General features: G+C 42.5%; 3 protein-coding genes and 1 long non-coding RNA gene across 5 annotated transcripts in view; 2 read left to right on the forward strand and 2 right to left on the reverse strand.

Moving 5' to 3' along the window:
* Positions 1–6,468, reverse strand: part of mapta (microtubule-associated protein tau a) — a 32,206-nt gene extending 25,738 nt beyond the window's left edge. For both annotated transcript variants that reach the window (XM_073489571.1, XM_073489570.1), the window contains exon 1: positions 6,321–6,468. The gene's annotated coding sequence lies outside the window, so the exon portion shown is untranslated. The remainder of the gene's footprint in view (positions 1–6,320) is intronic.
* Positions 6,469–7,565: 1,097 nt separating this feature from the next.
* LOC141015493 (uncharacterized) lies at positions 7,566–8,741 on the reverse strand. The gene is made up of 3 exons (XR_012180559.1): positions 8,677–8,741; positions 8,281–8,396; positions 7,566–7,896 (listed from the first exon to the last, which is right to left on the reverse strand). It is a non-coding gene; the product is annotated as an uncharacterized lncRNA (long non-coding RNA).
* A 3,862-nt stretch (positions 8,742–12,603) lies between these two features.
* ghrhr2 (growth hormone releasing hormone receptor 2) lies at positions 12,604–16,093 on the forward strand. Its single transcript, XM_073489181.1, has 13 exons — positions 12,604–12,660; positions 12,821–12,935; positions 13,014–13,121; positions 13,276–13,385; positions 13,492–13,589; positions 13,738–13,870; positions 14,556–14,709; positions 14,784–14,844; positions 14,925–14,991; positions 15,107–15,198; positions 15,296–15,425; positions 15,871–15,912; positions 16,001–16,093. Exons 1-13 carry the CDS (start codon positions 12,604–12,606, stop codon positions 16,091–16,093), a joined length of 1,260 nt encoding a protein of 419 aa, XP_073345282.1.
* A 1,641-nt stretch (positions 16,094–17,734) lies between these two features.
* On the forward strand, positions 17,735–22,484 carry LOC141015487 (S-adenosylmethionine synthase-like). Its single transcript, XM_073489577.1, has 9 exons — positions 17,735–17,825; positions 19,019–19,096; positions 19,362–19,484; positions 19,860–19,972; positions 20,073–20,216; positions 20,958–21,173; positions 21,254–21,436; positions 22,148–22,281; positions 22,382–22,484. The coding sequence occupies exons 1-9, from the start codon at positions 17,735–17,737 to the stop codon at positions 22,482–22,484; spliced, it is 1,185 nt and encodes a 394-aa protein (XP_073345678.1).
* The last annotated feature ends 155 nt before the right edge of the window (positions 22,485–22,639 follow it).

Genomic DNA, 22,639 nt, shown 5'->3' on the forward strand with positions numbered 1-22,639 from the left:
AAGCCCTTCGCTCTGCATCCGGGAGCTCAGACGGTTGGAGAGCAAACAAACTCGACGCTGATAAGAGCCGGATCCTTCAGCCTGTACTCGTGTGTACAGTACATTAGTCTACAGGAGAGAGGTGTAAATCTGCTCTGTAAACACGAGAGCCTTTATTGTCATTGTGTTTTCCAGACAGGACAAAACGCTCCTGATGATTTAACTCGCACACAAATTTCACCTGCTGCAGAAAGGGAACGTGACAGCGCTCTTTGTCGCAGCTTCGTGAGGGGGAAAAGGCTCGTAGGTCTGCTGATGCAGCTTGTTCCTCTCAGGGTCGTGTGAAAATATAATCTTGGCACAGGTCCCGGCCTCCCGAGCAAACGGGACAGCTCTGCAAGGAGCTCGGTCAACAGGGATGTTGACACAGCTCCAGGAGCTCCGAGCAGGCGGGCTGACGAATCTGATGCAGCAAACAGGGGGCGAAATGTTGGTTTCTCCTGAGGGGAACTCCACTGATTGTACACATAAATATCAGTTTTGCAGTCGGGGAGGAAACTGGAGTATAATATCATCTGCTACTCTGCAGGAAATAATGACCAGTTATCTCAGTTTGGGCTCGAGTCAACAAATATTTAGGGAGAAACCTGCTGCTGCCTGACAGGTGTTGGCATGAAGGGGATAGCGATGTTTGTTTTTGGAGCTTGACCCATATAACCGACTAAAAATCAGGATATTCCAGCCTGTGCTGATTCATATTTGACCTCCTTTTTGAGATCCGTCTCTCGCGTGTCACTGAAGAGCTGCTTTGAAACAGCTACAAGAGGTTCACGTAAATATTTTATGCAGAGTCCAACTTGACATCTTCAGAATTGCTTGTTGCCTCACAAACAGTCCAAACCACAAAGATGTTCAGTTCCCTATCTTAATCCAAACATCTCAGAAGCCGGAGACAGATCATTTTTGGCATTTATGACTCAAATAATGGCTGGTTTTCTGTCTGAACATGTAACCCAGAGCTGAAACAATTAGTCGATTAATCAAATCAATTGTCAGTGAATGAATCAACAACATTTCTGATTATTGATTGATTGGTAGAAAGATTTAATCAACCAAAAACGGCAAATATTCTCTGGTTTCAACTTCTGAAACAACCCCGTCGCCAAAATAAATTGGCATTGGGATTTTTTTTGCGTTAATTATTCTCTTAGTTACAGAATACGTCCGTTTCCACTTTAACGTGTCACGTTCAAATTACAGGCCAAACACCACTGCTCAAGTCTGTGTTTCAACATTTGTAAACAGGAAACCAGTGGATATTTTTACGGAGGTGTTTGGTAATCTTCCAGCTGTGTTTGTAGAAACCAAGGCAGGTATTTTAAGACAAAACAAGATCTTTTTCTGACCCTAAGGAAGTGGGGTTTGTACCTAAAGCTGATGAAGTCCAATCTTGGCATTTATGTTTCTGCAAACCACAGATATGTTGCGACTTTATGTTTCTTTATGTTAAATTTTCTATTTCATGTTGTGATAATGCTGTGCTAATGCTCTGGTTAGGTTTAGGCACAAACCCCACTTGGTTAGGTTTAGGAAAAGATCATAGTTTGGCTTGAAATACCTGCTTTGGTTGCCATGATCACAGATGGAGATGGTCCGAATTCCTGTGATGAATAGCCAGTTTTGGTTTCCACAACGCTGGAAACAAAATTTCCCCAGTTCTCGTGAAAAAACACACAGTTTTGGAAATGTTTCCTTAAAAATATCCAGTGGCCAAAACCCTGCTTTGTTAGCTTCTACACATGTCATCCTTGGTTGTATCTGTGGTTTGCATAAAACATTAACTGCTAACATCATATCCTGGAGCCTGGGCTGATGACATGTTGTGTCAAAGTATCAATATTGTACGTATGACACACAAATTTAAACACGTCTGTGGTTTGCAGAAACATACTTCACCACAACAACATTTATTCTGGCGATTGGGTTTTTGTGTCTGAGACTGTTGATCGAAACAAGACATAAATTTCATCTTTCATCGTCAGTTGCAGCTCTCGATTAATCACTGACTCGACTAATGGTTTCAGCTCCAATTCATGGCCTCAAAAATACGCTGACCTCAGGGGGATACGGATGTTAAAAGATGCATGTTTAATGTAGAAAAATACTGCAGGGCAGAATGTGTCTTCACAGTGCGGGTTTTGTGGAACTAGCAGCCAAAAAAACAAAGATATTCAATTTACATCGACGTAAAAACACAGAAAAGCAGCAAATCCTCACGTTTGAGCAGCTGGAATCAGAGAATATTTATCATTTTTGCTTGAAAATGACTCAAAATCATGTTTCATTTGATGCTATGTGCGTAATTGATCCATCATCGAACGGTTTGTGCGCTAAAAAATGGATCAAACCCAAAAAACAAAAGGCGTTCGTCTGATGCCGTGTCTCGTCCTGCCGGCTCACCAGCGCTGCTTGTAGCTCAGCTGAGAGACGAGGATGCTGCTCTCATGCTTGATTGCTTCTGTATCTCTGACCTACTTTCCTCATCGTTCCCTCCTCTCTCTTTTCTCCGTGCTCTCGCTCAGCCTCCAGCAGCAACACGCTGGCTCTACCTTTTTCTAATGTGGGCCCGGCCCTGCAGTGGAAGGAGCTGAAGGTGGAGCCCGTTTCCATTTTGCCCTCCATCTCTGAGCGCTGGAGGGGGACACATCTTGCGAGGGGGACGGCCTCCACGTGGCCTCCTGCTCTGCTTTCAAACACACATTTAGTCGCTGTGGTGCCCCGTAGTCACCTTTGTTTTCACTCCTCCCGGATGTAAACCACACCCTGCTACCTCTCCACGCATCCTCCCTCCACTTTTAAAGCCTCTTAAAACAAGACATCTGTTACATAATCAAAGCTCCAGTTTGCAGAGAAGTAAAGAGACACAACAAGACATTTTTCGGCTCGACAATCTCACAGTGGATTTCTTCTGGTGTTGTCGTGGTGCAGCTGCTGCAGGTTTCAATATGTACACAAGACCCGGAGCTACACACAGACACACACAAGTCCTCTATCGGCATGGTGCCAATTAACTGCGTTCAGGAATGCAGTTTAAAGCCCGCTGAGGCATTTTCTTCTTCTCTTTAACGAGACGACGCAATCGGAAGCTCGTCTGAGCAGCTTCTTCTGGCAGAGATGATGACTCTGGCTCACTTATCTTGTCTTCTTCTCATTGAATGAAGGCACTAAACAAGTCTGGGGATCAATCTGTCGTTACTGATGGTGACGATTCCCTAAAGCTCAAGCTGACGTCTCCATATTGCTTCATTTGTGTGTTCAAAACCAAAATATACTTTGTTTAAACTCATAAAAAATGCAGAAATCTTCACATTCGAGAAGCTGAAGCCGGAGAATATTTATCATTTTCTGCAGATTAATCAGCTAATTGTTTCATATCGGAGTCAAACGCAGTAAATCTGAGCCGACTGCAGAGGAGTCATTTCACTGATGCTGGTTCTGCAGCCTCAGCTCGTCAGGCAGCTCCTTCCTAAATGAGGCCCGGTGGTTGGATGTGGTCACCTTTGGACTCGAGCCGACTCGAAGCCTCAGTGTTTTTGCTAAATGGAGCACTTCACTTCACTTCGATGTGGATTAATTTCATAATCTCTGACGTTTGAAGCCCGTCGCTCAGAGGATTGATTGTTTCAATGAAGCTGCGGTTTTATTCAAACTTCCATCTTGTAGTTTTGGATTTCCCTTCAGCTGATCGATGAGTGATTGAGAATTTGTGGCGACGACGTTCGAGGACGGTAATCCAATTCAACATATCAGATTTTGTTGTGGACGGGTCGATTAAAGTCTCGGGCTGATTTCCAGCAGCGTCCTCAGTGCTTTTAAAGTCTTTCAACATTTATGAAGACAGAGAGAAGTGCTTCCTGTCAAACCAAGGAAATACTGGAAACTACAAACCGACTGCTCGGTGGCCACTCGCGGTATTGCAAAAATATTTTCCCCATAGACCGGCATTATAAAAGAGACGCCTGTAAAACTATTGACACCAAGAACTGCAAACAAGGTCGATTACGACTCTTTCTATTACGCATTTTTGATCCGTGGAGGTTTTATATTTGTAAAACTTTCAATAAACTGAGAAATGAAAATTGTAATCGTAATTTTACTGATTTCATGGGAGCTCAGTTCCCATCGGCTCCACGTAACTCGACCCTGAATGCATGTAACTGAAGTTGCACACGTAGCCAAGGACGTTATATTATATCTGGACGCAGCCTTGTCGGCAGAGCCCCGTTCAAAAATAAGAAACTCGACCTCCCGAGTACGAAAATACCCAGATCTTCCATATTGTGCCGCCCATACAGCGAGCGCACTAGAGACTTGTTTAGCACCTTGCTAACTTGTACGGGGATAAAATAATTTTATCGTGCGTCTCCTCTAGACTTTCCAAATGTTATTGGACAGAATGGGTCAAATTATGATGTCATAACGAGTCATTTCACTCAAAACGTTTCACAGACAGCTTCTTTTACAATGTTAGATTATGGGAAAGTCTTTTTGGGCCGCAGTGCATCAAGTGACGATGTAATTACACGGCCTGGCCGCTAAGAAAACTGGCTTCAAGGCCTGCCTTTCGTCCTGGGAGCCTGGTGCCGAGTCGATAACGAACAAAACACGAGACAAGAACCTTAGACTTTGACTTATTGAACGCACCGAAGTCAGAACATACATGTCACTCCTAAGACACGTATAAAAACTGGCTCTTGGCGTCAGAAAAAGAGCGTGAAAGTCCCCGCCGTAATTTAATTGAATTAACGGATGTAACTTATGTTGCACACGTAACGTAATCTTTTCCTAAACCCAACTACAAGGTCACGTGTTTATTTTGGCTCACATGACGATGAAGGTCACCTGACTGTGGATCTACTGTCCACAGAAGTCATTGTCGGCCTCATGTCCGATGGTGTTATTGACACACACATCTATGTTCATCAGTTCCCTGTCAGCGTGTGCACACACCAGCACATTTCCTCCAACATCACCTGGAGCCAGACCTCTGCAGGAACTTGCAGGAGGCTGCTTGTGTCTCTGCAAACACGCTGACAGAGTGACACTGAGATGTCTTTCATTCCTTTCATGCTCGTGCGGCCGCTCGGAATGGCTCCCACAACACGAGGATGGAGGGAGAGAGATGAGGAGAGGTGTGTCTGAGAGCCTGGACAGCAAACAGAGCAGCGCGTTAAGCCCTATTGTTTGCGTGGCGAAAGGCTTCTCGCGCACCTTACTGAGGACCAGATCGTGTCCACTGACCCCGGGCGGATTATTGAGGAGCCCATATGTGTCAGATAAGCAGCCTTGGTTCACTGCTGCTGCTGCTGTGCGGACACTCTCCACTGTTGATCAGATGAAAAATGGGCTTGGCATTTGCGCACAGGCGCCGCATCATCCCGAGCCCCTCCAGGATCTGCTCTCTGAATAATGCACGAATATGAATACAGAGGAAATCAATGAATCCAATACAGCAGGGGGTGGGGGGGTGGGGGTGTACTGTTTGTGCGCTGGATGCACGCTCATGTGAAATAATAAAAAAAGGTCCAAAGCCTTTAGGGCCTCAAAATGAAAGAGAAAAGAGCGAAAGATCCAGAAAAAAAAAAAGCAACGTGAAGACACAAAGAAAAGAAGAGCTCCTGCTGCTCTCCTGGAGTAAATATGAGAGGAATAACATCGCGTTATCGTCCTCCTGGGATCCTTTAATAATGAGATTATAAATATTCTGGAGGATTAGTCTGGTTACAGCGCGCAAGGACGATCTCCGCGCGGCTGAGGGGAGCAGGACCTGCTCCGGAGGAAGAAGAGGAGGAGGAGGAGGAGGAGGAGGATGGAGACATTTTTGTTTTGTGTTTCAGCTGAATGAGGAGACAAACATGTCATGATGCACCGAGGTGACCGAGGGCCGACGGCTGCAACACACACACACAAAAACACGCTCCTGTGTTTGTCGGAGGGATCGATGGAGATGAAGATGAAGATGAGGATCGCGCACAATGAAAGTCTGATTTAAAAAATAAAAATAAAAACAAGAAGAGGCGCGATGCAGCGGCTGCAGGAGCATCTGTGCACAGATCTGCTGTTAGGAAATGTGTTTCATTCATGTGCGTGATATTTCTATACGTGTAAACGCACACAGGCCCAACCTCTCCCTCCTCATGCAAAAAAGATATTAAGTGACAAGACGAATGCCGATGCAGAAAAACGACGCTCGGCTCGCGGGAGCTCGGCCCGGAGGCGTCGGTGTCAGAACATGGAGGTCGGAACCGCCAGATAACGAGAGAAACGTCGGGGTTTCTTACCTGAGTGCAGACAGCGGTGTTGTCTCTTCAGCGGCGGCTCTCACCGGGATCACACAGCCTCTCCTCGCACTGCAGCTGCCGGCCGGAGGGGGGCGCTGCGGAGCGCAGAGGAGAGGCGGCCGTCTGTCCTGAAATGCAACCTGTCTGCACACAGAGGAGGCAGACAGACAGGCAGGCAGGCAGGCAGGCAGGCAGACAGACAGACAGGCAGGCAGGCAGGCAGACAGACAGGCAGGCAGGCAGACAGACAGACAGACAGGCAGACAGGCAGGCAGGCAGACAGACAGGCAGGCACACAGACAGACAGGCAGGCAGGCAGACAGACAGACAGGCAGGCAGACAGGCAGACAGACAGACAGACAGGCAGGCAGGCAGACAGACAGACAGGCAGGCAGGCACACAGACAGGCAGGCAGGCAGGCAGACAGACAGGCAGACAGGCAGGCAGACAGGCCCGGCTCCTGTCAACACACAGCTGACACACAAACAAACAAACACAAACAAACACAAACAAACAAACACAACTCTGATTTACAGTTTATATAAATGGTATCTTTTAATACATGCTGAGTGACGGTGAAGGAATGTAACTAAGTACATTTACTCAAGTAGGTTACACGTTTGTGGTACTTGTACTTGAGTATTATTAGTTTCTGTTACCGAAACCTTTAAAAAAATATTTTACTTTATCGGGTCAGATGCACAAATATGCAGAAATGCAGAAAATCAGTTGACCCATATTTTACAATATCAATACATATAAATATATTCACTTTTACTAGCAAGTTACAATTTTGTGGTACTTGTACTTGAGTATTATCATTTTCTGCTACTTTATACTTCTACTCCACTACATTTTAGAGGAAAATGTTGTACTTTTTACTAACTACTTTTATTTGATAACCTTAGTTACTAGTTACTTTCGGATTACATGCTGCATCAGAGCAAAATTGGCCAATTTTTTCAATTAATTTGACTTTATCAGCAATTAGATTAAAAAATATAAATACTAATTGGATATGTACAAATATAAGAATGTGTAATTTAATTTAGTTTGTACTTTTGATACCTAAGTTCATGTAATGTCAGATACTTTAATGCTTGTACTCAAGTAAAAAAGTAAGGACACTAAGGTATTTTTTCTGGGTCTTTCTGGAGTTTCAGCAACTTGGATGATTTAATTTATATTTAAACACGTACAGGGACTTTCTATAGACTGATTCCAGTTGTTTTAACTCTCAATATATTTAAATTATTACGTTTATTTCAGCTCGTCCACCAACATTTTACTCCTGGAAACCAAAATAAAAGACTTTAGACAATAGTGTCTAAAATCTTAAATGTTTGTGTCAACAGTCTGTTTCAGCAGGACATGGGCACCTTGCCAGAAGCCAGAAGAGTGAAGGTCATCACATGCATATGTCACAAATCACAAATGACTTCATGTTCATCTGGGCTCAGTGTTTTCAGATATCCATCTCATTTTTTTCCAAACTGTCTGCAAAATTAAACACATTTAGAATATTTGTAGATTTTCCATCTTGTGCGTTTGTATCCGTCTTCAATGAGCCTCACGTCTGAAATAAAACAGATTTTGATATCAGTTGGCTGCAAATGTGTGTGTTTGGTGTTATTTATAGATTTCAGCAGCACATGGGAGGAAAATATTCCTAAAATAGTCCGCGGCGAGAAACAGGACGCAGGCTTTCAGAGCGAAAGGATTAATATGTACAGTGAGCACTGAAAGAGGTCAGCGACACAGAAACAAACTCAAAACACAGCAACAGACACGAGCGAGATGATAGAGAACATGTGGACTACTGGACCAAACCATTACACAGACACAAGGGGTGGACAAACAACACATACATGAGCGACTACAGATTGCTTCTAATAAAATATCAACTGTGAAAGAAAATTATTTTAAACTAAATGTGAAAAATTAACCATAAAACATAGACATGCTCTCTGTACACCCCCGCTGTGGCAGGTGTTTGGTGCAGTCCAGGACTCAGGTGTTTCACTGCTCATTGCATCAGTCAGCTTTTACATGGTGGAGGACGGATGCTCCCAACACCTGCAGCACAGTAACCCAGAACAAAACTGCAACTTAAAAATTACAACCAAAAGAATTGAAATGGGCCAAAGTAGAAGTGAAGATGACGGCGATTTATTTTCTCAAAAGTCTCAACATGTGTGGGGAGGAGGGGACAGAGAGGTGACGTCAAACAAATAGAAATTAATAAACAAAACTTGGCCTTCATCTGAAAACAAAAGGGAAAAACTTTTACTAAAACTACGATGAAGGCTTCTCTGGACAAAAGTTTTCTACGTGTGTCAAAAGTGGCCCAACTCACCTCCCACCACAAACATCTAGCAAGTAATTTTTCAAGCAAGACAACAACAGCTCATGCAGGGAAACGAAGACCCTGATCTCTGAAGGTGGGCTCCTTTTATAGAAGGTTCTGTACCGTGATTGGCCGGCTCGACATCTGAGGGAACCAATGAGCAGACTGCACAGGTGGAAATCAATCATGCTGTCAGCACCTGGAGAGAAAACAGGGGAGAGGGAGAGAAATACTTTAAACATGTTTCATTAAAAGTTTCCTGTCTCTAAATTCAAAGAAGAATTAAGATGTTTAATAGAAAAGATTATCACAGAGGCCTTCAGTATAATTTCAACTTAATTTTGGATCTCGTAATTTACACCAGACGAGTCGTTTGTAGAGATTTAAATGCAGAAATTGTACATAATATATCTTTAAGTAGCCTTTAAAAATAGTTTAATAATAATAATAAATAGATAAAAAGTATCTGAATATATCTGAATAAGCTGCTACAAACTGACACTGTGCAGCCAAACTTTGTTCAAACCCACAATATTTTATTTAAAACTCTGGTGGAGATCGCACATTTTCATAATTGTGGGTGAATTTTGGGGAAATTTGTTTAAAATGACGCACAAGACATTTAAAATATTAGCATGTTTAAACATCCAGTCTATTCTAAAGCTTCAACAAAGAGCAGAATGAGATTTAAAAACCTTTAACAAAGAGGAAAACATGTATATTTTATTTTAAATGTGCAGTGATTGTGTGCGAGACGTCCAGGCTGAACAGAAGCTACAGTAACAGATCGGTGTAGTCGGAGCACAAAGGTCAAGTCTTGGCACATTAACCGGTGGAGGCCTGGGGGACTAAACAGTGCACCCTTGTGTCATCGTCTTTCACTGGCCTGCCCGCGGCCTCTCACCATCACACACACTGACTGCCAACTTTTACACCAAGTCGACAAAACCATTCAGCTCCAGTGGAATTACTGACGGCCGGATCTGTTTGGGAAAGTTGAGGCTGTGACGTGTTGGCAAGACGAGACTCTTTGTGCCTCCTTCTTTCTTTCTTTCTTTCTTTTTCCTCCCTCCCTCCCCGTCCATTTGGAAAGCTGCCCGGTACAGCAGCTGCCGCTCGCTGTGAGGCTGAAGATGATTGGATTTATCCTGTGGCGGGAGTTCACTGCGGGCCAGGTGCTGCCGTGGGATCCTTCTCGAGCTGGAAATCTCCTTTTACACACCCTGTAAGCCCTCATGAGGTCAGCAGACTGTTTACCTGCAGCCAGAGACACTTCACTGACCGCAGGACGTTTCGGTCATTCCACACACGTGACAGGAAGTGGAGTTAAAAATAAGATGGTAGATTTTTATGTGAAAGGAATAGTTTGACATTTCTTTCAGAGCGTTAGATGAGAAGAGACAAATCACTCATGTCTGTACGATAAATATGAAGCTATACAGCCAGTAGCCGGTTAGCTTAGCACAAAGACTGGAAACAGATGGAAACAGCTAGCCCGGCTACATGTCACAAAATCTACCTACAAACACTTTTGAAGCTCATTAATTAACAAAATTGTGTTCAACCAACACCTTAAAAAAACTATATGTTTATTTAGCCAACTAAACATAACACGAGAACCAGCAGCTTGTTAGCTTAGCACAAAGACTGGAAACAGATGGAGGCGTGTGGCGGTGTATCAATCTTCTCATCTAACGCTCTGCTTTTATTTTACTTTACTGTACATATATCATTTTCTGTGTTTCATAATATTTACAAATACAGTAGATTACATGCCGGTATATAAATGATAATGATGTTTTGCATTAATATCCACTCTGACTCTCAAATACACACAAAAAAAACTTTAAATGAGCATTTTGATCCCATAATATGTGTTAAAAAAGGAAAAGAAGATATTCTGGTATGATTTTTAGGGATATATAATATACATATATATGTATATGTATACTTCTGTCTGTTTTAAGATGTACGTACTACAGATTCATTGTATTTACACTCACATGTGATGCGCTCCCTCTAACAAGACCCATAAATGAATATCGAACAGATTTCAACTGCAGCTTCAAAACGCTAAAAAAGTTAATAAAGATGATAGTTAGAAGATAATTTACATCTTTCCAGACTTTTATGTCTACACCACACAGTATTAAGTTTATTACTAACTCCCCTGATTATCACTACGCAGACGCACGTCTTATTTCTGATTCATGTGAGAATGGATTCATTAAGAAATGAAAGGAGTCCCGCTGAGACTGCAGACGAGCACAGAAACCCTCATTAATGAGATTCACTTTCAATTCTCTGAGATCTCACAGCTCTCAACCTTCTTTCTTCCCCAATAACTTTGATACTCTTGACATTTCAACCTCCATAAACTTCAGTGATTTTCTGTATAAGGAGGATGTGTTTCTCCAGCCTCTGTCTTAAAGCTTAAAGGAACATACCAGAGTTTATAAGCTGCAGACTGACTTTCATTCTGCAGTGAACTTAAAGTGCAGTACGAGCGCCGCTGTAACGAGCTTCGCATTGTGTCTCGGTGTGACTCAAAGTATTTGTGAGCTGGCTGTGACAGTAGATGCAGATCAGTGTCGACTGTACAAAGCACTTCACATCACAGTAATGAGTTCTCTGGATGCCAGTTTAGTCTTCAGGCTTCTGGAAAACTCTTAAAAACAGAACGGACCATCTGCCTCCTTCACTCTGTGAGGAAAAAAACAAAACAGAAAGTTGTGTAACACGGGTTCATCAAAATCAGACGGACAAGTTGTGGTAATTCCTCTGGATTACTGTCGAATAACTCAACGTCACCATCACTTACAGAGGCCTTGACTGCAGTTTGTGGAGGATAAACTGGTGTTTATACAAGAGCCAGGGACAAAACTGACATCATCAGACTGAGACTATAAGACTTTAATCTAAAGATCAAACTTGTAACAATCAAACCTAAAACTGACTATTGTGTGTGTATCACAGCCTGATGTGCCATTGAACCACACTGTTGTTCCTTCATTACAATGAACACACACTCTGTAGTTCATTTTGACTCAGTCCCACACACACACCGTCCTGCTGCCACAAACACTCACTAGAGCACCGACCGTGGATTAAACCGCCACTAAAAGTAGTCCCAAATAAATGTTGAAAGCTGTCAGACGAAAGCAGTTGAGTAAAAATGCTATATTTGCCTCTGATGTAGTGAAGTAGAAGTGTAAAGCTGGATAAAATGGAAATATCCACATAAAGTAAAAGTACCATGAGTTTGTACTTGCTGGGTCTCAGTAATTATGAAATCAAACACCAGAGGGAGACATTTCAGCATCAACAGCCTCCTCGTCCTCAGACAGTCAGAAGATATAAGATCGGCTTCATATAGAGATATTATTTTCACAATATGAGAGAAATACGTTACTTCAGATGATTTAACAAAGAGTGAATCTACTTTGTTCATCATGAACTCACAGTGAACCATCAGTGTAACGCCACACATCCTGTGTGTTACTGCAGGTTTGATCCTCACAGCATGTGATGTTTTTTATCTGAATATTTCATGGTGACTCCTGCTGTTGAAGGATCGTTCAATTATATAAAATACACACCATGAAATGAAATAAAACAGATCCGCTGAAAGCACATGTTTAACATTCAGCCGGCCCCACGATCATGTCAACAGCGTGCAGCATGAATTATCCAGTGTACTGTTTTACCTGCTGCTGTGCATGAAGCTGCTCAGGTGAGGTCATACTTTAGTGTTTGTTCTCTCGTCTCGCTCTTCAAAATGCTTCACATCCAGCTGCATGGAGGAGGCAGCTCACGAACTCTGGAGAGGAAACCAAACCAAACCTTCAGTCACAGGTTTTTCTTTAATGCACAGCAAAACTTCTGTTTGACGCAGAGCGACGCTTCACAAGTTTCCACTTCTTAATGATTGAAACGATGAACTTCAGTCCGACCGCTGCTGCTGTTTACATCCTGATCGTCACCAGATACGTGGTAAGTTCATAAACGTCTACAGGGGAAGTTTATATTTTAATTTAAAGCACTTAAAGGTCTCTCTGAGTTAAGCATAATCCCGTCTGAGGTCTGAGGCTACAGCACAAGGATTAAGAATATGATGTGACACAAATTAAATGAAGCTGCATTTGTCTGTCAGGTGACGTCAACTCATCCAGAGTGTTCGATTGTTCTTCATCTCCAAGAGAAAGAAACTGAGTGTAAACTGAAGATCAACGCTGCAGCGTCACACTCCAGCAGCAACACAACAGCAGGTAAACTGTAACGCTGGATTGAATTATAGATATCATAGAAGTATTCCTGATAATGAACTGATGATGGGTCATGTTCAGGTTGTGTGATGGAGTGGGATGGAGTGAGCTGCTGGCCGGCTGCCTCTGAAGGACAGATCGTCTCCGTCCTCTGTCCTCTGCCGCTGCTGAAGCCTCAGACTCCTCCAGGTAAATATGAGCTGAGGTGATAAGTTCAGTTTCATACTGTTTCCTGTTTGAGTCCCAAACCATAAACTCCTGATAGAATAATCGGTCCATGTTGTATTCAGATTGTCCCAGAAACTATTAGTCAGGTCTCAGCTGCAGTTTGAACTTTCTCCAGCTCTCATCACACGGAGCTGCACAGGTCGAGGATGGAGTAAAACCAGCGTGCCGTATTATGAAGCCTGTTACTCTGAAGCTTCTGATGAAGATGAGGACATGAGGACAGAGGTACAGTGAGGTTTACCGTGAGGTTTATCCCATCTCACCAAAGATTTCTTCCAAAGATGTGGTTCTTGATGCCTCTGGCTGATAAATATTTCATGTTTTGCTGCAGAAAAATCACTTTGATACTCTGCAGCTGATCTACAGCGTCGGATACGGCGTCTCTCTGGCTGCTCTGCTCATCGCTGGCCTGGTTTTCTGCTGCTTCAGGTCGGATCATTCTGACATCAGGAAACTCAACCCAAAAATGATTTTGATGATTGATGATGATGATGATTGATGATATTTTGCAATGAAATGTTTCAATCAGATTGATGGATGACAGATTGAACTTGTGAGATATTTTTCATCCTCTCAGGAAGCTGCTCTGCACACGCAACTACATCCACCTCCACCTGTTCGTGACCTTCATCCTCAGGATTCTGGCTGTGTTCATCAAAGATTCAGTGCTGTTTGCAGACAAAAGCACGGATCACTGCACCGTGTCCACAGTAAGGCTGCAGGGCCCGGAGTGTTATCCATTTATTAATAAATTAGGGCTAAAACTAATGACCGTTTTCTTTTTTTAAGATAAGTCACTTAATTGTTTATTCTTTAAAATTGCAAATCTTCCCAGAGACAAGGTTGATGTCTCCAAAAGTCTTGTTTTGTCGTGGAAAAGTCAAAAAAGTTCTTTAGTTTAAGTCTTTTCAAACTAAAATGAATTTATATTGCACCTTCATCAGTACAAGCTTTTCATTTTCTCATTTTGTCTGGATAATGATCCAAACCCCAACGATAATCAGTTTGTATCCCCAAAAACTATATCTCCACTGGAACCAGCACATGTTGGCATTTTTGCTTGATATCTATTAAATGATTATCATAATAGTTGTTGATTATTTTTCTGTCGATCAATGAGGACTAATATTTCCAGCTATTAACAATATAAATCATCGTGTGTAATCATGCGATGCATTAAAAAAACTGACCCTCCAAAATACGACTCAAATTTAGATTTTTGAAGCACGGTAGCCAAAATATTTATTTATTTAGGAACATTAGAACTAATTACAACAAAAATAAAAGCACCAAACCTTTAGTATCCTCGCCCCATAAAAATGCAGGTTTTTTTCTTGCATTTGAATTAAATTTGGGGGTAGGAACACCTACTTTGTGTCCTTTGTTTCCTCTCAGCTCGGGTGTAAAGCGGCGGTGTCGTTCTTCCACTGGTGTGTTCTGCTGAACTTCTCCTGGCTGCTGGTGGAGGCTCTGTACCTGCAGACTCTGCTGCTCTTCACCTTCACTCACACCGGGAAGCTCTTCTGGATCTACACCACTGTCGGCTGGGGTACGTCCTGTGTTTGTTCGTGTTGGTGTCTCATCACCTGTACTGGTCTTTATTCTACCTGTCTGATGTTGCAGGTACTCCGTCAGTGATTGTTGTGATCTGGGTCCTGCTGAAAAAACAGTTTGATGATGAGGGGTGAGTCATGTTAATATATAAGTCAATGTCTAAATATTTAGATATTTTCCTTTAATGATAATATTTCTGTGTGTGTGCAGGTGTTGGGACGACCTGGAGAGCCGTCTGTGGTGGATAATCAAGATTCCCATCCTGCTCTCTATCTTTGTAAGCTCACTTCATCTCTTCACACAAACAAAACTGTGTGATCATCATAAACATTCAGCAATAAACAGACAGGAAGCAGCAGTTAAGTATCGTCTGTGTGTGATGTGATCCACAGACAAACTTCGTGATCTTCCTCAACATCAGCAGGATCATCGTCCAGAAGACACAGTCCACACATGTGACCCAAAATGAGTCGCAGCCGTACAGGTAAGATTCAACTCACCTGTGTCTTCATCTCTCTCACATCTTGTTCCCTCTCTTCCTGTCAGTCTGTGACCTTCCTGTCCTCTGCTGCCCTCTGCAGGACACTCGTCCGCTCCACTCTGCTGCTCGTCCCTCTGTTCGGTCTGCACTACGTGGTGTTCGCTCTGTTTCCAGAACATGTTGGTGTGAAGCCTCGACTCTACTTTGAATTAGTTTTAGGATCTTTCCAGGTAACAGAGCTGTCACACCACTCATCCAAAAGAGTTATGAGTTGGTTAGGTAGTTAGTGTCCTAAGTGTTGCTGAAACACTTTGATGTTTTATATTTTGTACTGGTGAAAAATTTCAACATGATTATTTTCCTTCTTGGTTAATCTGCTGATATTTTTCTTGATTAATTAACTAGTGTTTTGTTTAAAAAATGTACCTTAAACTTCCTGGAAATCATCTAAAATCCAAAGCTACTCAGTTTATATCACAAAAAACAGTAAATCCTCACATTTGAGAGGCTGGAACTAGTACATTTTTTGCTTGAAAACTATTAAACGATTATAATAATTGCCGCAGATTCATTTTCTAACATTCAACTAGTTGATTAAATGACAATTCACTGAAGCTTTGAAAGATTTGATGTAATTACAGTTGCATAACTTTGATTTTTTTCATGTTGCTGCAGGGTTTTATCGTTGCTTTGCTGTACTGCTTTCTAAACGGAGAGGTGAGCTAAGTTTGTACAATAAAGTTAATCAGTCTCAGGTTTGTTAAAATCAACAGCATGTTAAAAATAATTACTATTTGTCTTTCAGGTGCAAAAAGAAATCCAGAGGACGGTGAGAAAATGGTGGCCTGAGACGAAAACTAACACCGTCAACCTTCCAACACAAGAATTCGTCCCCTGAGGTCAAAATAAAAGAAACTCCTTCAGATTTTCTTCTTCATGCTGTAGTTTGGTGTTTACTAGAGCTACTGTAAATCTATATACTTACAGTGTTATTTGTTGAGCTGTGTTGAATTTTAAGTTTGTCTCCAAATGCACCAGATGACTCCTACTGTATGTGTTTTTATGTGACTGTGAGTGTTTGTTTGTGACTGTAAAGTAAATAAAAGGTGATAATAAGATAATATTCACACTGAAGTATGTTTGTCAATTTAGTATTCAGCACAGAGCAAGAATAAAGTCACATTACTAAAGACAGGGAGAATATAAACAGTGTTTCTGCATCAGGCTGACATCTAGTGGTCACAATACAACATAAGATATCATAGAAACTATCAAACTTTGTAGTGAACATCACAGAACGATCATAAAACACACAGTGGATTAACGTCTCAGAACATTCAGCAGAAATGATTTAACTTCCACATTTCCTTTTTATTATTTTAGCGTCTTCAGACCAAAGATGGACATTTATCATCGACTAGCAGATGATAAACATATGATAAACTGTTTATAACACATTATAATGTAGTTTTGAGCAGATATAAGGACAATCTAAAGTTTTTTATGGGTTTCTCATATTTGTTTTCTATTTTAACTTTCTTTTCCTGAATGTTTGCAAGTCGTAAATAAAGTTTTACTCACTTTTACTTATTTATACTCGAGCACCAAGTTATGGATGCTGCACAGGAACTAGTTAAAGTTGTTTTTGAGTTCAATAAAGAATAAAAAATACCTTTTTTTATCAACTTACAGCAACATTGTAGTGTGTTACAAGTCACAAGTCATGAATGTGAAACAGGGGAGTTAAAATAAAGACTGTTTTTCAGTTTCTTATTTGGACCTTACAAAATAAAACAAAGTGTATTAAATTTTCTGTTTCATTTAACTCACATAACTGACACAACTGATATAGTTCAGTAGTTCCAGCTGTTTCCAGATGCAGGTGTCTATAAATATAGTTTAATTCAAACTAATTAAGAGTACAGATCTGACAGGAGACCCGAGCGCTCTTGTTCCCTGCATCACTTCACATCCGAGCTGTGAAAAGCGTCCAGTTGGCAGCGGCAGCAGCAGCTCTCTCTCTGTGTATACAGCCACAGACGCCCCGTCACAGACCTCAGGGGCCCCCAGGTACAAAGAAACAAAGAGCAGGCATGAATGAGGCGCTTCAAAGAAACTCAGTGCTCTGCTGCATGATTCAAGACGAGCAGTGTGACCATCAGAGGGCTGCGAGTTTGAAGAGTCCACGTTCTGACAAACTGGGACCCCTCAGCAGAGGAGTAGTAAAAACAAAGTGTCTCTAAGAAGAATAAAAAAAACAGGAATCCCACCCTCCCCTCTCTCCTCTCTGAATGGTCTGACCCATTGGTTCACATGGCACCCTCCCCCATGTGTGTGTGTGTGTGTGTGTGTGTGTGTGTGCAGGAGTGTATGTTGTCTTTGCCTTATATAGCACAGAGTTACCCGGCTGCACTGCCTTGGGACTGTGAGATCAGACTGCAGACACACACACTCTGTCCATCTTTCCTATGCTGTTAACTGATAATAAACACGAGGACACCATCACTCCTGCTGTCTCCATCAGCTCAGAGAGGACAAAATGAACGGGACGGTGGACAGGACCTACGACCACGCTCCTCTGGACGGGTCCTTCATGTTTACCTCTGAGTCTGTGGGAGAGGGACACCCTGGTGAGTAGAGGACTCCCCTCTCCGTGAGCAGTGGTGGTTTTCATGTGTTCAACACTTTTATGTTTCACTGATCATTGATGACTTTGAGGAATGTGCAGAATCCTGAGCGCTGCATGGAGGCAGCGTACCAGAAAAAGTAGTTTGAGGGGCCACACAGCTCAGATTTAGGGTGTTACTTGTATTTTTGGATGCAACTGTGAAATATTTAGAGCGTGAATCCTGAACTTTACAGACATGTATCTACACATTTTTCAACATAGTAGCAAAGAGAAAACTTTCACTGCAGCTGCATGTGATGCTTAATTTTCAGTGCAGGTTGAACCCTGCAGCTTTAAATCATTTCAACATTGTTCAACTAAAAAACACAAGTTTCTTCTAAAGCTTTTGAAAGTATAAGTTAACTGAACTTATGCTGAGTAATAGATTTAAAGTTGAAATTAAAATGTGAAAAATCATGATTATTATGTGCATTTAATATATTTTCTCTTGTTAACTAAAACGAAAATAAAATGTCACATGTGAACTGAATATTTTCAAATGTGAATTATATACATTCATATGTGATTGGCTTTGTTTCACATGTGGATTAGGATTTCCACATCTGGAAACAAAATATGGCAACAAAAACATCGCTGTGTACTGCAGGCGAGAGGAAATATTTAAGTTGTGCAGCAGTCAAGCAGATACGTCACGAAACACCTGTGCAGTTATTATTTATTTATGTGGATGTAATCTGTTAATAAATGCTGATACCACGAGTCTCACTGGACTTTGTCGCACTGCATGTGTGACGTGACGTGTAAATACTCATTTCTGCAATGCAAATACATTGTGATGTTTCTCTACTGGCTGATTTTTTTCACTTACACAGGATATTTCAAGGACTTCCTTTGTGAAACGTAGCAGACTGTCAGTAAAAGAAATAAAACGTTAACGTGCTTCAGTGCAGTAGCTGATGAATGAGTGTGTCACTCAGTTACAGTGTACCGTGTCACACTGGTGCGCATCAACCGATGCCAGATCTATTCATAGGGCTGCAGCTCCGAACAGGAATGATGTGTACAGTAGTGGAGAGGAGAAATCTGATCTGGTATTTCAGGCTCTGCCCAGATGAGGAATGTGATGAGCAGCAGAAGGTCACACGAGGAAACACGCAGACTGAATCCACAGAATGTGTGAATCTTGTTTTCCAGATAAAATCTGTGACCAGATCAGTGATGCTGTGCTGGACGCTCACCTGAGGCAGGATCCTGACGCTAAAGTGGCCTGTGGTGAGTGGGAACTTCACCTCATCAGCCTGTGAAAGAAAAGTTTAACAAAGTGACATGCTGTAGCTAACGTCCTCATTTGCCATTTTGCCCCCCAAAAATAAATGAATAAAAGAAAAAAGAGGAGGAAGATCTACTCGATGCCTTTAATTTAGATCTCTTCAGGAGTCCGTTAGGATTCAACCAGTCAGGAACAAACGTGGTGAGCACCCAGTCGGATTCTGACTTACCCAGGTTGGATAAGGTCCTCTTCTGTGTGTTGAAACAGAGACGGTGTGTAAGACGGGCATGGTGCTGCTCTGTGGTGAGATCACGTCCCGAGCCAACGTGGACTACCAGAGGGTGGTGAGAGAAACCATCAGAGACATCGGCTACGACAGCTCGGACAAAGGTGAGAGGAACCCAATCAATCACCAGAATAAACGTTAGCCAAGTACATTTCTGCAAAACCACCAATCTGTTCCTGTGTTTGTTTAAGTTGGATTTTCTATTTATCTCGTCGCAACACTGTGCTCATGCTCTGGTTAGGTTTAGGCACAAAAACCACTTGGTTAGGGTTCAGAAAACATCATGGTTTGGTTTAAAATACCTGTTTTGGTCGCCACGATCAAGGATGGAGAGTCTAGCCTTGTTGGCTGTAATAACCAAACCACCTTCACCTTCATCTCCTGCATGAACATGAACCAAACAGTATGATATCAGTCAAGAGTTAATGAGTTAATTCTTCTTTGCTGTCTCCTCCTCATCTCTTTCTGTGTGTGTCCAGGTTTTGATTATAAGACCTGTAACGTGCTGGTGGCCCTCGAGCAGCAGTCGCCTGATATCGCTCAGGGAGTTCACGTCGATCGTCTGGAGAGTGACATCGGAGCTGGAGACCAGGTCACAAATTGATGTTGTTAATCACAGAAATGCTCAAAAAGACAGACAAAGAGACAGCATTATGTATCACTTTTTAATCCTGCTCGATGTGTCCTGACAGGGTCTGATGTTTGGATACGCCACAGATGAGACTGAAGAGTTCATGCCGCTCACCGTCGTTCTCGCCCACAAACTCAACGCCAAGATGGCCGAACTGAGACGTAACGGGACCATCCCCTGGCTCCGACCGGACTCCAAGACACAGGTGGGATTTTACTGTCAGACATGAAAATCACTTCTTACATTTCAGAAGTAAAAGTATATTGTCTTTGTACTGTTTCCAAGTCAGTATATGTCATAAAATGATTAGTAAATGATCACATTCTGGTTTATTCATGTTTTACACAGCGTCCAAACTTTTTTGGAGCCGTAAATATTTATATTTCAGTCAGATGACTCACGTTTGAAATGTTTATTACAGCAGCAGAACATGGTTAGAGTTTGGCGTCCAGGCTCCGACCTCATCACTCCCCGCAGAGAGAGCTGAGAGTGGGGCATGTCAAGTGTCCGTCAGTGTAGCTCAAGTTGCCTGCCTGACGTAGCTCGCTGGCGTCGCTCCATTAGTTTTTAGAAATAAATATGGATCAAAACATCTTTAAATTTACAGATATGGTGGTTTGCAATGAGTCGATTAAAGTCAGTATTTCTTGATGTATTTTCAGTTGATCACGTGACGGCGTGACAGTGATAGTGACCTCTAAAATGTGCTTACCAGCAGAGCACACAGCTGGTATGTAACATCTGAGCTGGGAGACGTCTTTCCAGGAACCCCCCTAACAGTTTAAACATATTGGTCCTTTGAGCTCACTTAACACGTCAAGACTCGGGGTCCCTCATCTGCAAAAGACCAAATGAAAAAAGAGGAAGTTTGTTGTAATACAGTTGAAAATCACTTATATATTTACAGTAAATACACTAAACTTCTCCTCCACCATGTCTCCTTCAGGTGACGGTTCATTACACCCAGGACAACGGAGCCGTGATCCCAAAGAGGGTTCACTCTGTGGTCATCTCAGCGCAGCACGACGACTACGTGAGCCTGGACGAGCAGAAGAAGGTCCTGAAGGAGGTCATCAAGGCTGCGGTCCCCTCAAGGTACCTGGACGAGAACACCATCTACCACCTGCAGCCCAGTGGACGCTTCGTCATCGGTGGACCACAGGTAAACGTCTCAAGGTTAACAAGTTTAATAGTTGATTATTTGATGGAATCAAATCTGAATGTTTGTGTGATTTTCCGCAGGGTGATGCCGGAGTGACGGGCAGGAAGATCATCGTCGACACATACGGAGGTTGGGGGGCTCACGGGGGCGGAGCTTTCTCTGGGAAAGACTACACCAAGGTGGACCGCTCGGCTGCCTACGCTGCCCGCTGGGTGGCAAAGTCTCTGGTGAAGGCCAAACTGTGCAGGAGGGTGCTGGTGCAGGTCAGATCAACGTTACAGATTAATCTTTACAAAATATACAGATCATCATCAAACACATCTAAAATATATAAGTGTCAGAGTTACGTAAAAAGGGAAAGAAGAAAAAAAAAAAAGCGTTAGTCCAAGAAGCCAAATTCAAAATCCAAAACATGAGCAACAAGAGTAATCCAAGAGCAAAAAGCAAAACAGAAGAAGATGCACAGGGGGATGATTAACTAACGAGACACAGGTGTACGCAGAAAAAGGGCGAGAAAACAGACAAAGACAGGAAGTGGTGGATATAACTACAAAATAAAACAGGATATAATCATGATAAAAAGTTAGCTGTGTTGTTCAGTGTGGATCTTATTTCCCCCTTTTAATTTTATTTATATTGCATTACTTTATATTATTTAACATCTCTCATGTGATGTCGCTCAGAGGCTAAGTTGCATTGTGGGTAATGTAGGCGCCAGGTTTTGTGAAGGGCGAAGAATGAAAGGCATAAACCAGGTAATATCTCTGGTTCTCCTGTATCGATTTTGATCATTTATTTTTAAACTGTCCACAACCTCGTGCCTACATTTCCCACAATGCAACTCAGTGACATCACTGGAGGCAATGCAGCTTCCTCTGGAGCCACAGAAGGCTTTATAACACCCTTTAACAGAGTCTAAAATAAAAAATCATTGTCACAGCTGAAGATGAAACTCTCTCCTGGTTTTATTTCAGGTGGCGTATGCGATCGGAGTCGCCCACCCTCTGTCCATCTCTCTGTTCACCTACGGCTCCTCTCAGAGGAGCGAGAAGGAGCTGCTGCAGATCGTCAAGAGAAACTTCGACCTGAGGCCCGGCGTCATCGTCAGGTCAGCGTGACACTCATGATACTGCAGCTGCTTTCCTGTTGCATGTAATATGATCGCTGTGGGACATGTTTATTTATTTTCATGGTTGATTGTGCTGCAGAGACCTGGACCTGAAGAGACCGATCTACCAGAAGACGGCCTGCTACGGACACTTTGGCAGGAAGGACTTTCCCTGGGAGGTCCCCAAAAACCTCAACTTCTAGAGTGTACCGGTGTGTGTGTGTGTGTGTGTGTGTGTGTGTGTGTGTGTGTGTGTGTGCGAGTGTGTGTGTGTGTGTGCTGTATAGATAGCTTCCCCCCTCGTGCTTCTGTAACCCAGTAAGAGAAAGGCAGCTGGAGGGTGTGTTGATGGGTCAGG

The sequence above is a fragment of the Pagrus major genome, chromosome 20 (genome assembly GCF_040436345.1).
Source record: "Pagrus major chromosome 20, Pma_NU_1.0".
NCBI lineage: Eukaryota > Metazoa > Chordata > Actinopteri > Spariformes > Sparidae > Pagrus > Pagrus major.